This window comes from Monodon monoceros, unplaced genomic scaffold, assembly GCF_005190385.1.
Source record: "Monodon monoceros isolate NGI ecotype Baffin Bay Population unplaced genomic scaffold, NGI_Narwhal_1 Super_Scaffold_12, whole genome shotgun sequence".
Taxonomy (NCBI): Eukaryota; Metazoa; Chordata; class Mammalia; order Artiodactyla; family Monodontidae; genus Monodon; species Monodon monoceros.
Window position 1 is genome coordinate 136171822 of NW_021703768.1, and position 18352 is coordinate 136190173.

The 18352-nt window shown below is 39.8% G+C and overlaps 1 protein-coding gene across 1 annotated transcript in view; it reads right to left on the reverse strand.

Annotated features, from left to right (window-relative positions):
* The window catches only part of ATP10B (ATPase phospholipid transporting 10B (putative)), a 223478-nt gene that overhangs the window by 89239 nt on the left and 115887 nt on the right, over nucleotides 1–18352 (reverse strand). Inside the window, exon 4 of the mRNA XM_029216255.1 lies at nucleotides 16025–16229. Coding sequence (XP_029072088.1) covers nucleotides 16025–16229 — 205 coding nt within the window. The remainder of the gene's footprint in view (nucleotides 1–16024; nucleotides 16230–18352) is intronic.

Consider the following 18352-nt stretch of genomic DNA (forward strand, 5'->3'; position numbering starts at 1 on the left):
CAGTCAATATTTGGTGAATGAATGCATGAATGCATGCTGGAAATATGGGCAGCTGCCACCAGATGGGCAGTGGAGCCTTACAGGAGTGTTGCAAAGACATTCTTTTCTGTACACATTTTTATTGCTGTGGATAACTGAGACACAAGAAAATGACATGAGATCCAATGTTTTGTACCTCATGTTTTGGCAAAAGAGGTGACAAAGAAGACAGTATGAATTCCAGTTTGAGAAACTCTATATTCAGTTATTTCCAGAAGAGATGATCATAATGAGTCACCCCTGTGATAACAACAACAACAGTGACAAATCCTAACACAGTGTCTGGCAACAGAAGGACCTCATCGGGTGCTGGTTGAGTAAATGAATTTATCAAATGAACTACAAAGATGTATGTGCAGTGGTTGAGAGTGGCAAGAACGAAGTCTATGGGAATGCAAAGAAAGGAGGGATTCATCCCAGGTACCTGGTGCCTAGGCAGAGAGAGGGCAGATGGGAAAGGGCTTTTGGGGAAGAGGAAATGCCACTGGGAGCTATACGAGAGAGAACATTGGACCCCCCTCCTGAAGCATAGATAACCTTAGTTGTACCTAAGTTAGGCTTATATAGCCCTGATGTGGAATAGATGCAATGGATATTTATTGCTGTGCTGCTCAGTACCCTCCTGCTTCACAGGCCAATTTCAAACATGAAGTTGAACTAGAGGATGCCAAGGACAGAATCCTTCCCCAGTGGCCAGAGTGAATTGTTCTAGGGGTGGGCACATGATACCAGCCAGGCTAATCCCTGGGATGTTTTTCAAGTGGGACAACAGGGAAGGTCCCCAGTCCCTTTTTGGGAGGTGGGGCATAAATGCAGTTTTATTGGTGCCAATTTTTCTTCCACATGAAAGAAACTGGTTTGAGAGACTAAAACCAAACATGGAGAGAAATGTAGACAAAGGAGATGGAGATTGTACTGATGGATAGAAATTTCAGGTCCACATCAGTCTGAGACCCATTTCACCCTGTATCCTTCCAATAAGACTCCTTTTTGTCCAAGCTACTTCGAACTGGAGTTCTGTCACCTGCAACCAAGAGTCCCGACTAATCCATATACTAGAGCGGTATGTCTCTCCTTTGAGATACCAAGTATTTCCCACATTGGCCTGAAATATCCACAATTATCCATAGTGTTTAAGACAGTGAAGGCCACTATTACAACATAAATATGTTATCGTGGGGTATGGAGATAGTGGGAGGGAGAAAAACTTTAAGCTGTTAAAGATTTCATCTGTTAACACCTTAATGAGATTATATCTTTCACACAACCTGGCAGAGCTTCCTAATGCGGCCCTTAAGGGGTAAAAAAGGAAAAAGAATGTTTAATAGAAGTGAGCAAACCATTGGGAAGGGAGCATCCCATGTCTGTGTGTGTGTATGTGTGTGTGTGTGTGTGTGTGTGTGTGTGTGTGTCTGTGCACCCATGCCCCAGCAGAACTCTGGAGGAGAGGTCCACCAAAAGGAAGTCAGAAAAGCAAGAAGAGCTACAATCCTGCAGCCTGTGGAACAAAAACCACATTCACAGAAAGATAGACAAGATGAAAAGGCAGAGGGCTATGTACCAGATGAAGGAACAAGATAAAACCCCAGAAAAACAATGAAATGAAGTGGAGGTAGGCAACCTTCAAGAAAAAGAATTCAGAATAATGATAGTGAAGATGATCCAGGACCTCGGAAAAAGAATGGAGGCAAAGATAGAGAAGATGCAAGAAATGTATAACAAGGATGTAGAAGAATTAAAGAACAAACAAACAGAGATGAACAATACAATAACTGAAATGAAAACTACACTAGAAGGAATCAATAGCAGAATAACTGAGGCAGAAGAAAGGATAAGGGACCTGGAAGACAGAATGGTGGAATTCACTGCTGCAGAAGAGAATAAAGAAAAAAGAATGAAAAGAAATGAAGACAGCCTAAGAGACCTCTGGGACAACATTAAACACCAGAACACTCGCATTATAGGGGTCCCGGAAGGAGAAGAGAGAGAGAAAGGACCAGAGAAAATATTTGAAGAGATTATAGTCAAAAATTTCCCTAACATGGGAAAGGAAATAGCCACCCAAGGACAGGAAGTGCAGAGAGTCCCATATAGGATAAACCCAAGGAGAAACACAGCAAGACACATAGTAATCAAATTGGCAAAAAATAAAGACAAAGAAAAATTATTGAAGGCAGCAAGGGAAAAATGAAAAATAACATACAAGGGAACTCCCATAAGGTTAACAGCTGATTTCTCAGCAGAAACTCTACAAGCCAGAAGGGAGTGGCATGATATACTTAAAGTGATGAAAGGGAAGAACCTACAACCAAGATTACTCTACCTGGCAAGGATCTCATTCAGATTCAGTGGAGAAATCAAAAGCTTTACAGACAAGCAAAAGCTAAGAGAATTCAGCACCACCAAACCAACTCTACAACAAATGCTAAAGAAACTTCTCTAAGTGGGAAACACAAGAGAAGAAAAGGACCTAAAAAAACAAACCCAAAACAATTAAGAAAATGAACATAGGAATATACATATTGATAATTACGTTAAACGTGAATGGATTAAATGCTCCAACCAAAAGACACAGGCTTGCTGAATGGATACAAAAATAAGACCCATATATATGCTGTCTACAAGAGACCAACTTCAGACCTAGGGACACATACAGACTGAAAGTGAGGGGATGGAAAAAGATATTCCATGCAAATAGAAATCAAAAGAAAGCTGGAGTAGCAATACTCATATCAGATAAAATAGACTTTAAAATAAAGAATGTTACAAGAGACAAGGAAGGACACTACATAATGATCAAGGGATCAATCCAAGAAGAAGATATAACAATTATAAATATATATGCACCCAACACAGGAGCACCTCAATACATAAGGCAACTGCTAACAGCTATAAAAGAGGAAATCGACACCGACACAATAATAGTGGGGGATTTAACACCTCACTTACACCAATGGACAGATCATCGAAAAAGAAAATAAATAACGAAACAGAAGATTTAAATGACAGAATAGACCAGATAGATTTCATTGATATTTATAGGACATTCCATCCAAAAACAGCAGATTACACTTTCTTCTCAAGTGCGCACAGAACATTCTCCAGGATAGATCTCATCTTGGGTCACAAATCAGGCCTCAGTAAATTTTAAAAAATTGAAATCACATCAAACATCTTTTCTGACCACAACGCTATGAGATCAGAAATGAAGTACAGGGAAAAAACTGTAAAAAACACAAACACATGGAGGCTAAACAATACATTACTAAATAACCAAGAGATCACTGAAGAAATCAAACAGGAAATGAAAAAATACCTACAGACGAATGACAATGAAAACACGACGATCCAAAATCTATGGGATGCAGCAAAAGCAGTTCTAAGAGGGAAGTTTATAGCTATACAAGCCTAGCTCAAGAAACAAGAAAAATCTCAAGTAAACAATCTAATCGTACACCTAAAGGAAGTAGAGGAAGAACAAACAAAACCCAAAGTTAGCAGAAGGAAAGAAATCATAAAGATCAGAGCAGAAAAAAATGAAATAGAAACAAAGAAAACAATAGCAAAGGTCAATAAAACTAAAAGCTGGTTCTTTGAAAAGATAAGCAAAATTGATAAACCATTAGCCAGACTCATCAAGAAAAAGAGGGAGAGGACTCAAATCAATAAAATTAGAAACGAAAAAGGAGAAGTTACAACAGACATTGCAGAAATATAAAGCATCTTAAGAGACTACTACAAGCAACTCTATGCCAATAAAATGGACAAACTGGAAGAAATGGACAAATTCTTAGAAAGGTATAACCTTCCATGACTGAACCAGGAAGAAACAGAAAATATGAACAGACCAATCACAAGGAATGAAATTGAAATTGTGATTGAAAATCTTCCAACAAACAAAAGTCCAGGACCAGATGGCTTCACAGGTGAATTCTATCAAACATTTAGAGAAGAGCTAACACCCATCCTTCTCAAACTCTTCCAAAAAACTGCAGAGGAAGGAACACTCCCAAACTTATTCTATGAGGCCACCATTACCCTGATACCAAAACCAGACAAAGACACTAGAAAAAAAGAAAATTATAGACCGATATCACTGATGAATATAGATGCAAAAATCCTCAACAAAATACTAGTAAAAAGAATCCAACAACACATTAAAAGGATCATACACCATGATCAAGTGGTATTTATCCCAGGGACGCAAGGATTCTTCAGTACACGCAAATCAATCAATGTGATACACCATATTAACAAATTGAAGAATAAAAACCATATGATCATCTCAATAGATGCAGAAAATGCTTTTGACAAAATTCAACACCCATTTATGATAAAAAAAAAAACTCTCCAGAAAGTGGGCATAGAGGGAACCTACCTCAACATAATAAAGGCCATATATGACAAGTCCACAGCAAACATCATTCTCAATGGTGCAAAACTAAAAGCATTTCCTCTAAGATCAGGAACGAGACAAGGATGTCCACTCTCACCATTATTATTCAACATAGTGTGGGAAGTCCTAGCTATGGCAATCAGAGAAGAAAAAGAAATAAGAGGAATAAAAACTGGAAAAGAAGAAGTAAAACTGTCATTGTTTGCTGATGACATGATACTATACATAGAGAATCCTAAAAGTGCCACCAGAAAACTACTAGAGCTAATCAATGAATTTGGTAAAGTTGCAGGATACAAAATTAATGCACAGAAATCTCTTGCATTCCTATACACTAATGATGATATATCTGAAAGAGAAATTATGGAAACACTCCCATTTACCATTGCAAAAAAAGAATACCTTGGAATAAACCTACCTAGGGAGACAAAAGACCTGTATGCAGGAAACTATAAGACACTGATGAAAGAAATTAAAGATGATACCAACAGATGGAGATATATACCATGTTCTTGGATTGGAAGAATCGATATTGTGAAAATGACTATACTACCCAAAGCAATCTACAGATTCAATGTAATCCCTATCAAATTACCAATGGCATTTTTTACAGAACTAGAACAAATCATCTTAAAATTTGTATGGAGACACAAAGGACCCCGAATAGCCAAAGCAGTCTTGAGGGAAAAAAATGGAGCTGGAGGAATCAGACTCCCTGACTTCAGACTGTACTACAGAGCTACAGTAATCAAGACAATATGGTACTGGCACCAAAACAAAAACATAGATCAATGGAACAAGATAGAAAGCCCAGAGATAAACTCACACACCTGTGGTCAACTAATCTATGACAAAGGAGGCAAAGATATACAATGGAGAAAAGACAGTCTCTTCCATAAGGGGTGCTGGGAAAACTGGACAGCTACCAATCTACAGATTCAATGTAATCCCTATCAAATTACCAATGGCATTTTTTACAGAACTAGAACAAACCATCTTAAAATTTGTATGGAGACACAAAGGACCCCGAATAGCCAAAGCAGTCTTGAGGGAGAAAAATGGAGCTGGAGGAATCAGACTCCCTGACTTCAGACTGTACTACAGAGCTACAGTAATCAAGACAATATGGTACTGGCACCAAAACAAAAACATAGATCAATGGAACAAGATAGAAAGCCCAGAGATAAACTCACACACCTGTGGTCAACTAATCTATGACAAAGGAGGCAAAGATATACAACGGAGAAAAGACAGTCTCTTCCATAAGGGGTGCTGGGAAAACTGGACAGCTACATGCAAAAGAATGAAATCAGAACACTCCGTAACACCGTACACAAAAATAACCTCAAAATGGATTTGACACCTAAATGTAAGACCGCACACTATAAAACTCTTAGAGGAAAACATAGGAAGAACACTCTTTGACATAAATCACAGCAAGATCTTTTTTGATCCACCTCCTAGAGTAATGGAAATAAAAACAAAAATAAACAAATGGGACCTAATGAAACTTCAAAGCTTTTGTACAGCAAAGGAAACCATAAACAAGACGAAAAGACAACCCTCAGAATGGGAGAAAATATTTGCAAATGAAGCAATGGACAAAGGATTAATCTCCAAAATATATAAACAGCTCATGCAGCTCAATATTAAAAACACACACAACCCAATCCAAAAATGGGCAGAAGACCTAAATAGACATTTCTCCAAGAAGACATACAGATGGCCAAGAAGCACATGAAAAGCTGCTCAACATCACTAATTATTAGAGAAATGCAAATCAAAACTACAATGAGGTATCACCTCACACCAGTCAGAATGGGCATCATCAGAAAATCTACCAACAACAAATGCTGGAGAGGGTGTGGAGAAAAGGGAACCCTCTTGCACTGTTGTTGGGTATGTAAATTGATATAGCCACTATGGAGAACAGTATGGAGGTTCCTTCAAAAACTAAAAATAGAATTACCATATGACCCAGCAATCCCACTACTGGGCATATACCCAGAGAAAACCATAATTCAAAAAGACACATGCACCCCAATGTTCATTGCAGCGCTATTTATAATAGCCAGGTCTTGGAATCAACCTAAATGACCATCGACAGACGAATGGATAAAGAAGTGGTACATATATACAATGGAATATTACTCAACCATAAAAAGGAATAAAATTGAGTCATTTGTTGAGACATGGATGGACCTAGAGACTGTCATACAGAGTGAAGTAAGTCAGAAAGAGAAAAAGAAATATCATATATTAATGCATGTATGTGGAACCTAGAAAAATGGTACAGATGAACCGGTTTGCAGGGCAGAAGTTGAGACACAAATGTATTGCACAAACGTATGGACACCAAGGGGGGAAAACTGCGGTGGGGTGGGGATGGTGGTGTGCTGAATTGGGTGATTGGGATTGACATGTATACACTGATGTGTATAAAATTGATGACTAATAAGAACCTTCAGTATAAACAAACAAACAAGCAAGTAATACTAAACTTTCTTTGGGATATTTGTATGAAAATATGTTAATATAAATGTTTCAGACATTACATGAAATTTCTAAAAACCTTATATGTTCTGGTATAATGTTATAAGTCATAATTCTAATTATTACTTTAAAATGTATATCTCAGAAATAACTAAATTTCCTTGTCAACTGCATTATTATGAACTTTCATCAAATCTTTAACCGTGGTCATTTTTAAGTCTTTTGTTATTTACAAACAGTTCTGGCTGTACTCTGACGCTTTTGCAAATATGTTCCTATAAAAGGGTTTCATCTTCAAGGAATTCACGGAAAAGACTCTGACAGGTACAGGTTTCTGGTAACTGACTACACTGCTGAACTGAATGAATAAGCATTTTCAGAACTCTAATGGAAAACTGATGAATTCATAAAAGTGCCAACAAAAGATCAAGATGAAAAAACAAATTAATTACATGGGACTGAGTGAACTGATGAGGATGATTATAATTTTTGTGACTTTTTATTTGAATTTAAAAAAAAAGGAAGTCAGGGGGCTATAAAAATAAAAATAACAGCTTTTTATAGAGTTGTGTCCATCATGGTCATACTAAGTATTATTGTATATAATTATAACTAAAACTTATAAAACTTCAGCATTTTCATATATATTAAAATTGTATTTATTTGAGAAATGGAAAATACATATAAAAGAATCTAAAATTTACTTTAGCAGTGGGAGAAATAATCAGGTACATCAGAATTTAGTTCCAATTCTGTCTCCGTACTATATTGGCTAGGTAATCCTTGACAAGATTCAATCTCTCTGAAATTAACTTTTCTCATCTTGAAAATGTCGTTAATTCTACTTCTAAGGGTGAGTGTCCAATATCGAGTGTCAAATATCAAAAGGGAGGTGTGTAGTACAGTGGTTAAGGACTTTGCCTGATGTGGGAGAAGGATTTACATACTTAACATTGATGAGGCTGAGTAAAACCCTCTAGCCCTTAATTTGAAGTATCAGCATAATTCTTGATGTATTTAATCTTAAAAAAAAAAGTCCTAGTTCTGTTCACTTAAATGGCCTAGAAACAATGATTAACCCAATAGCAAAAAGTACCTCTAGCATGTACTTACTATGACTTCTAAACGCCATTTTTCTATCGAAAGGGACTAGATTTGTCAAAGACTACTGAGGTCGTGGCAAAAGAACTTGGAAGCCAATTTGAAGAAGTTCCCACTGGCTAAAGATGGGATAGTCAATAAAGATAATAACTGCAATGATTTGACATACATCAAACATGTTTTAATCCAGGAGTTCATATTGATACTAAGAAAGAAAAGCTCACTGGTCAACTTTGGAGGATGCTAGGGAATCAAACCATTGTTTTAAAACTGGTAAATAAAAGGAAAGGAACAAACACTTATCCTGCCTTTATAGAGGGTAGTGCACAGTAACCAAATACTTGATGAGGGGAAATTCCTCTTTATACATGAGTTAGAGTATCACCATTTTGCAAATCCCAATTGAATTAATGGATCTAAACAATGATCATCAACGACTGCTTACACTGAAAAAAGACCACCAGACATTTTGTACCTCAAGATGGTAACACACTTTATTTCCTATGATGTAATGTTGGCATAAACATGCACACAAACACAAGTCTAACCTGAGTCTAATTTAGGCACTAGATCCAACCACCAATTTATAGAAATATAGTGGGTAGGAAAACAAAATGGAACCACAAGGAAACAACACAATCAGCAAAATCCAGACTATGGGAAATTTTACGGGACAAACAACTTGTTTTATTCAGCAGCAAAAACTAAATATGCAAGGGGAAAAAAAAAAGCTGGTTAGGGAACCTACAGAGTAAAAGAGGGTTAAGAAAGTAATCTTAGTATTTGGCCTTATTTTGATCCTTATTCAAACAAACTGGAAGTATTGAACACTGACTTGGAAGTTGAGATCAAGAAATTACTGCCACTATTTTAGGCGTGACAAAGATAGAACGGTATATTTTTAAAAATCCTATTCTTGACAGATAGATAATGAAATATTTACAGATAAAATGCTAGGTATTGAAAAGACCTGCTTCAAAATAATTAACAGAGAGAAGAGGGTGGGGATCTAGATAAAACAAGGTTGGTTATGAGCTGATCGTTGAAATTTGGTGATGAGCACATAAAAATTTATCCTATTATTCTCACTTTTGTATATACTTGAAAATTCCCATAATGAAAAGTTAAAATAAAAGAACTCTTCTTGGGTTTAAAGCTGAGCTCAGTCCTTTGCTTGCAGAGTTATTGAACTGTTCTTGCTTCATTTGTCAAATGGGGGTAATCAAAGTGCCTGTCTCATAGGGATTTTTAGAAGGAGCAGAAGAAAATAATAGGTATAAAACACTTAGAAGAGCTGCTTATGGCACATAGTATGTGCTCAACCAAGTTATCTATTGATACTGTTTATTATTATTATTATTGTATATTGTTACGTAGATGCAGACCCATTATAAAATCCAGCAGGAAAGAGAATTCTTCTCTGGTTCTCAGGGCAGACAAGTTGAATGGACAGGCAGAGACTTTTTGTTTCATTCAAGATGCATCATCACTGAACTGGGATGGTGATAGATAATTCCCCACCCCACCTCAACTCCGTAGGTAAAATGCTCTCCTGTCTAAAAACGTTAAATCAGCACACACATTCACTGTGGAGGATCCAGGTTACAATGGCTCTTTTTAGTTGAGCAAATGGCTTAAAAGCACTAACCATCAGTGGAATTCAAGCTAGTTAAAAGGCAGAGTCAATTAAGAATCTTTAACGTGTGCAATAAAACAGATAGGCACAATTATTACATTAATCAAAGATGCTCTAGGCAGTGCTTTCCAACTTCAATTGCACATGAATCACCTGGGGGGTCTCTTAAACTGCAGAGTCTGATTTAGTTTGGGGCAGGGCCTGAAATTTCGCATTTCTGACAAACTTTCAGGTGATGCTGAAGAGGCTAGTCCATGTCAACCTGGTGTCCCAAGTTCCTTGTTACTGGGAAATGATCTGACACACACTTCAGTAGGATTTGGGCTTCAATGGTTTGGATAAAAGATAACTAGGATAATTGCTCTGAAATACTAATTGGAAGAATTCATTTCTGATTCTTTGGCTTTGGTAAATGTTCCATCTACCAAAATAAATGGCACATACTTATTTTCAGGTGTTAAATCTCTAGTGCCCATCTTGGAACCCCTTTAAAGAAGAGATTTTACTAAGCGGGGGGTGGTGGAAGAAGGATGGATTGGGAGTTTGGGATTAGCAGACGCAACTGTTATATATAGAATCGATAAACAACAAGGTCCTACTGTATAGCACAGGGAATTATATTCAATGTTCTTTGATAAACCATAATGGAAAAGAATATAAAAAAAGAAAGTATATATGTGTATAACTGACTCATTTTACTGTACAGCATAAATTAACATAATATTATAAATTAACTATACTTCAATTAAAAAAAGAAGACATTTCAGGTGTCAAAAATGTCCCCAAAGAGAAAACTGTACAATTTTTTTTTTTTTTGGCGGTACACGGGCCTCTCACTGTTGTGGCCTCTCCCGTTGTGGACAGGCTCCGGACGCGCAGGCCCAGCGGCCATGGCTCACGGGCCCAGCCGCTCTGTGGCACGTGGGATTCTCTCGGACCGGGGCACGAACCCGCGTCTCCTGCATCGGCAGGCGAACTCTCAACCACTAGCGCCACCGGGGAAGCCCCAAAACTGCACAATTTAATTCTCTAACGAAGTCCTCTTGCCTGCTCTGCAGACCTCGGCATAATCCTAATTTTGTATTCCTTCCCTTTCTGTTCTTTTCCCAGCAATGGGATGTAGGAATAAATATTTCAAGAACAGGTCAATAATGTTGTGAATGCAAAGATGGCCCATCATGATAAAAGTTCTGACTGAAAAAAAAAAACAAAACCAAACCCTGAAACCTGGCTTGGTCTAAGTTGCATTCTGGGAAATGGATTTTGAAACTAACTCTTTGGCAACCTTGAGAATGATGTGCTGTGTCACAGGGGAAAGATCCTTTTGAGAAGCTCTCTCATGTTTATAATTTCCCCTGAACCTAGACAGGAAAGGCAAGGATGAGCTGTCTAAGTCATGAGGATAGTCAGCCTCTCGGTCATTCCTCACCTGTTGTGATCACATGTGTTCCATACAATGTAGATTAATGTGTTCAAGTTTCCATATTAAGGTGAAAAATTATTGTGCCCCAAATGGTTCTGAGGTTAAATAAGTTTGGAAAGCTCAGGGTTAAAGAAAGTTTAACTGGCCTCCTTCCTCTAGGTCTTCTCTGAGACCTTAAAATATTCATGGACATTGGAACCTCCAAGAGGGGTCCACAGGACTTCGGCCTCCTAATCAGATTTGACCACACACCTTGTTTTTTAAGAACTCTCTCTTGAGATAAGGATTTGGCAGACTCCACCTTGAGAAGTGCTGATCTAGGGGAGCTGGGACAAAGTTTGTCTTGTTGACTTTCAATGAACAGAACACAGCAGTGAAAATGGTTGTGGGTATATGGTGTGGGGTTGGGAGTTTCTAGAAATCTCTGAGGTTAGTAAAAACCCCCTTTTGGCAAAATAAAAGTCTCATAGCCAATAGGAATAACAAGCTTAAAAAAGTCATTAATACTAATTATTTAAGATATTAAATTTACAAACCACATTTGCAGGCGTTCAAAATCTTCTCTGAGACAAGTGGTGAATTTTGCCTTTTTTGTACCTTAGGGTTTTCATCTGTCTAATGGAATAGTGATGTCCTCCTCACAGGATGGTCATGAGGACAAAGGACAACATGGGCAAAACATGTAAGACTCCTGTAGATGGTGGCTTTATTCCCATTATTATGATGAGTGTTTTTTGGAAGTAACAGCTTCCCTTTATTATACAGGTTTTTGATGAACTAGTGGTAGGTTCATATTAAGATCATCTGGGAGAACATTTAAAAAATATGCATGCCCAAACTACTACTCAGTCCCCATGAATCATAACTTGGTGATAATAATGGGGAAGGATGCATGTATATATGAAAAAGTTTCTCCCTGTGATGGTTATGATACATCCAAAACACCTTCAATGCATTTAAGACAAATTTCTAAATTGTGATCCCACCTCTCCTGTAGTAGTCCTGGGATATGGTCCTTGGAATCAAAGGTTTCTGTGGTTAAATTATTAGAAATATTATATACTAGTACCTTCCCCCCCTCCCCCTTTATTAAAGTATCTGAGAAGTTCTGCAGTACACACTATTGGAAAACTTGTAACCTATTGCCTTCTGATCTTATTTGACAGTGCAACATGTATTTTTCTTGCAACTCTCATCAACATCTTTGTTCAACACATTTGAGAAATATTATATATAGAGTTAGTCAGAAGAGAATTCTATCCATATTCAGAAATATTTTTGCACTGAAGACATAAGGGAGAAGCAAGATCGCACAGAGCAGCTAAAATTCCTCCTCCCCAGGGAGCTGGCTAGGCCTCCTTTTATTCTTCCTGCTGCTTGTTACTTACATGTGGAAAGAATATTGAAAACGATAAATGTGTGTTTTCAAGTAAGCAATTCTGGGTAAAGTCTGGGTGAGAGTCAAAGGACCAGGAGATGAGCTACTGCAAACCTTAAGAGCTGAGACTGGACAAACTTGGCTTTGAATCCTGGTTCCAATACTTCCCAGCTTAGTGACCTTGGGCAAGTTACTTCACGTTCCTGTGCCTCACTTACCTTATAAGGGCTTTAAAAAAGTGCATTATTATTAGTACTATTTATCCCTGTTCTTATAGAAGTGGAAAAGCACATTTAAGCCAAGTGAGGGGGAGAATCAAGAATTGAAATAGAATAGAGAATTCTGGAAACTTTCAAAATCAAATAAATCTTGTTCCCTTTACAAGTGAATTTATTTATTTATTTATTTTGGTAAATCATTACACCAAGTACCCTATGAGAATTCAGGGTTAGAGTTTGAGAGATGTGATTAACTTGAATTGGCTGGTTTATAGCAGTGGAGCGTGAATGACCCTTTCATCCAGCTCTTCATTCTAGTCAAATCCCAAACTATCAGACTAATTAATATACAAGAAACAGCTTGGGAGCCGCTGCCAATGGCAAAAAAGAGAAGGGACTGGGTGAACCTCAACAGCACCGAAATAACTGCCCGAGAACGAGAATGAAAGACTCAGAGCTGTGGTGAGGATGTTGGGGTGGGCCAGCTGAAGGGTAGATTTACAAACACACACACGTTTTGCTGCTCCCAGAACTTAAAAACAAAAACAACAACAAAAACCAGGGCTTCCCTGGTGGCGCAGTGGTTAAGAATCCGTCTGCCAATGCAGGGGACACGGGTTCGAGCCCTGGTCCGGGAATATCCCACATGCCGCGGAGCAGCTAAGCCCGTGTGCCACAACTACTGAGCCTGCACTCTAGAGCCCACGCGCCACAACTACTGAGCCTGCGTGCCACAACTACTGAGCCCGTGTGCCACAACTACTGAGCCTGCGTGTCACAACTACTGAGCCTGCATGCCACAACAACTGAGCCCGCATGCCACAACTACTGAGCCCGCAAGCCACAACTGAGTCCGTGCACCACAACTATTGAAGCTCAAGCGCCTAGAGCCTGTGCTCCACAACAAGAGAAGCCTCCACTCACTGCAGCTAGAGAAAGCCTGTGCACAACAATGAAGACCCAACACAGCCAAAAATAAATAAATAAATAAATAAATTAAGACAACAACAAAACCCGAAACCCGATAGAATAGAATAGAAAGTTTCAGAGTCCTCTGCACGTAGTATGACTGAGGCGGCAGTTTTATACACTCACACACATACCCACATGTGCATGTGGATAGGTGTGTGTGTGCAATATGTATTTCTTATTGTGAGTTATGGTTAAAAAAGCTTGAAAACCTTTGCTCTAGAGGGCAGCCCACAGGGCCCTGAGCCAAGAAATAGATTGTTATTTTGTGTCTAGAATGGCTTTGTGAGCTTACCCAGATCCCACCCTACATTTTTGTAAACACTGGGATGATTGGGTGAGTGTGGCAAGGACAAGCAAAGGAGAGAAAACTCAGACGCCAAGCCCCAGGGCAGTGATTGACTCAATAGAGCCTGGGCACCAATGGGAGGACTGAGCCACTGTCACAACCACAAAGCAAGATGATGGCGTGGTGGTCATGGTAGTTTCCATTCCCATTGTAGGAACTGTAGCTGAGGTAGCAGCAATAGACCATTTATTGTGTATCTACAATGCAGCAAACCCTCTATTTTGTTCCTTACTTTCCTTATCTCATTTGAATCACACAGTAAAACTTGGGGAGAGCTATTATTACTATTCCCATTGTAAGGATGAGAGAACAGAGTTCAATCACAGAAAAGCGATTTTATGAGAACTATTCATCTGGGGCTTTGAGAGAGGCAAAGTGAGGTATGATGAGTGGCCTTCTCTTGAGAAGTTTCTGTCTAGATAACGAAACGTTAGCTCATGAGCATCTCTGAGGAATGAACCACTTGCCTTCCTTCTTCTAAATCCCCTGATTCATCCGTTTTCTCCCCAGCCACAGGCTGTCAGGATGAAGAGGAGTGATAGAATTTTATTCTTTTCCATGCATAGAGCAAGGTACCAGATGGGAAATCAACCCTTTCAAGGGGAATTTTAATTGAAAACTAGAATATCACACCCAGTTTCGATCAGTCAACACATATTGCCTATGCACGCCATTGATATTTACTGCCAACTATTTACTGGTCTCTTACTTACCATGTGCCTAGCTTCATGCTAAGTAACTCATGTACATATTATTTTATAATCAAGCAGGACCTTATGGGGCCTTTTTGGGGCTGACCTCTCCCCCATATTCCCTGCTTTAGTTCCTTTCTGAAGTACCTAGATAATAGTATCGATGCACATTTCCTGAGTTGTTTTACAGACATGAAAACCCCCATCAAATGGAAGATGTTAACTACTTGATGACCATGAGCACATAGCCCCAAGACCTACTGGAGCCTGTGGACTGATAAACCCTGTGACACCACCCTGTTCCCTTACCATCAACCAATCAGAGAATTGTGCATGAGGAGATCACATACCCTGCGACCCCTTTCCCTTAGCTGGCCTTTAAAAATGTTTTCCTGCAACCCATCAGGGAGTTCAGTCTTTTTGAGCACTAGCTGTCCCAGACTATTTGTATGGAGGCTTACAATAAATGCTGCGTTTTCCTTTACTACGACCCAGTGTCAGTAGACTGGCTTTACTGCACGTGGGCAAGCAGAACCAAGTTTGGCTCAGTAACAATTCAGTCTTCAGAAACACCCTATGGAGAGGGTACTATTTTTGTGCCCATTTTCCAGATGAGGGAATGAAGGTGTGAGAGGGTAATAACTTGCCTTGGGTGAGACAGCTAATAAATGGTGGGGTTGGACTTTGAGTTCAGCTCTGCCAGACTGTAGTGCCTGGGCTCTTAACCACCAAACAATCATGATTCCTCCATGATATCCAAGGTATCACACACATAAAGTGGGGATTAAATTAAAATGTTGATGATCACTCCCTGTCCTTAAAGAGGTTTCGGTACTGTTGAGAAGGTAAGACCTACACAAATGGAAAAATAGTTAATGGTACCTTGCTGCTTTTATGCTGTGGTCAAAGGAGTACTAGAAAAAATTCATGGAGGGAGAAATTGCTGAAGCTGAGCTGGGCAGGATGAGCCAGGATTGGATACGCACAGAAAAGTGGGTTGGTCTCAAGAGTAATTGAGCAGATACTAGACCCCTTGGTTTAGAGCAGAGAGCACAGTTTCTTCAGTTGAATGGAGGGGGTCCCCATTTAAGGACTCTGAGGCCTTCAGCAAGTTATTTACCTTTCCCAAGCCTCAGTTTCCCCATCTGTGAGAAGGGGATGATATCCATCTCAGAGAGTTGGTGGGAAGATTAAGTGTACCTAAGTGCCTGGGAAAAGGAGGCATCTACTACCTTCTCCTCTACACACCATATTAAATCCAGTTTCCCAGTAGAGCTTGCTGGCATCTTCCCTTTGCCATTCCAGTTGAAGATCTTAGAAAGAGCCTTACCTGCTGTGTGAAGCCCTTTACAACACACCTCTGTTTGAGGTTTGTCTCTCCATCCAAGTTGGAGGTTTCCAGATGACAGATCCCACTGGGGTCTGAGGAAAAGAGGAGGAGTATGTCGGCTGGGATGATCTCATTGCATTGCATTTGGATGAAGTCCCCCACTTGCACATCCTTCCAGCACTTCTGCGTGTAGCTCTGCTCTTTTCTGGGGTTGGAGAAAGACAGGGGTCAGAGTGAATGTTAAAGTTCTCCAGAACATGAATGAGTGAATGGAAAAGGTCCCCCCTGCACCTAATATCCTCCAGTCAGCCTGTCACAGGACTGCTCTGTATTCTACCTTGCCCCAAATGACCACTCTCATCATCTCTAGAAAAGCTAAGCATGATCTATAGAATCTCACTAGTAAAGATCCCTCCTTATGAGCATGTAGACTTTTGATTAACTGTCGGCTATTGACTGGTTGCTGTGCTCAGCCCTTGCTTCCTAGCAGGAGAAAAAATTTAAAGGAAAAGGTGATTATATAGTCATATTAACATAGTATTCTTAATATACATCACTTCCTAGAATACCCAGTTATCACTGTAGAAAGCAGGGTCACAAAAGAATGGAGTATAGGAAAGACTGCTTTTGGTTATGGGTGGAGAGCAGCAGTGGGAAAGGTGGGAATATAGACCACCGTCTAGGAAGATCTGGAGTGGTGCTGAAATAGGAAGCAGGGAATTAGGAAGATGGCACCAGGAACTTTGATAGGATGGGCCCCACAGTGATCACAGGATCAGAGGGCTAAAGAAATCTGAGAAAATGATGTACTTTCTCTTCCTATCCAATTTATCAAGCTCAGGTAATAACAGGGGCAGCAATTGTGAATCTAGCATTTCTACCGTGCCAAGCACTAGAGCGAATTAATACTTCATTTACTTGCATAATAACTCACTGGAGGAGATGTTATACCCATTTCATAATGAGGAGCTTGAGGGTTCAAGGGAAATTTCCCAAGGCCTTACAAAAACAGAGCTGGACCCCGAGTCTGGGTCCAACTTGACACCAAACCCAGTTTTCACTGCTTGAATATCCTACCTCCGGGAAACCATCCCCCTCTTTCCTCTCCAGTGGAATGGCAGCATCAGCTTTTACAGCCCTGGCAGAAGGACTCGCTACTCCCCAAGGCAATACATCCCGTTTCCAAGAGCCCTCATTTTACGAAATTCTTCCTTCTGATTAGCCAAATATTGAACTAATTCTGCTCTCCCAGGCAATCTGATTTACTCCATCTTCTACCATTTAAAAAAAATATATATATATATATATTTTAATGAATTTATTTATTTTATTTTTGGCTGCGTTCGGTCTTCGTTGCCGCACGCGGGCTTTTCTCTACTTGCAAGCGGGGGCTACTCTTCATTGCGGTGCGCGGGCTTCTCATTGCGGTGGCTTCTCTTGTTGCGGAGCACGGGCTCTTGGCGCACAGGCTTCAGTAGCTGTGGCTCATGGGCTCTAGAGTGCAGGCTCAGTAGCTGTGGCGCACGGGCTGAGTTGCTTCCAGGCATGTGGGATCTTCCCGGAGCAGGGCTCAAACCAGTGTCTCCTGCACTGGCAGATGGATTCTTAATCACTGTGCCACACAGGGAAGCCCTAAAAAAATACTTTAAAGTATTCATCAGGTGTCTTCTGAAGCCTTTTGGACTTGCCAAGTCAAATTCAACTTTCCAAGTGCCCTCAATTATTCTGTGTGACACAGTTTCAAGATCTGTCTTAGAGGTGAGGGCTCTTCTGACTAAGGCTGTGTTTGGAAATGTTCCTCTTTAAATGTGGGATCTGGGACCAAACCAATATTCCACATGTGGTCTTTTAAACTAAGTCCAGCTGGCTTGCAGCTGGATGCCTCTGAGCCCAGCCAGGCCTGGAGAAGCAGGCTCTCTTTTGCTATTTTTCTCCACTGATGCTGAGCCTCTCTGGGCATGTTACTGCTTCTGTTTTTGTTGGAATCTGAGCTGCCCTGGGCATGACAAGACCACTCTTCCACAGAGCAAGAGACGTGACGAATTTCACTTTTCTCCTCTGAGTTCGTAAAAGTCCTTGAGGAGGATATGGGTTTGACGCCTTTCTCCTTTCTTTGGGGGCCCTTTAGAGAAGCCCAAGGAAGCCCTCCTAAGACCCCATTTTTCTTGTCAAAAAGATCCTTTCAAAGGACTCCTCCAGTTTCCTGAAACAGATGCACATCCATCTGGAAGACTTTTGGAAGGCCAACCAAGGGAAGATCTGATCAGAGTCTATAAAATAATCAGGGATTACAATTAGGGAGCAGTCTTGTAACTCTAAAGACCCACA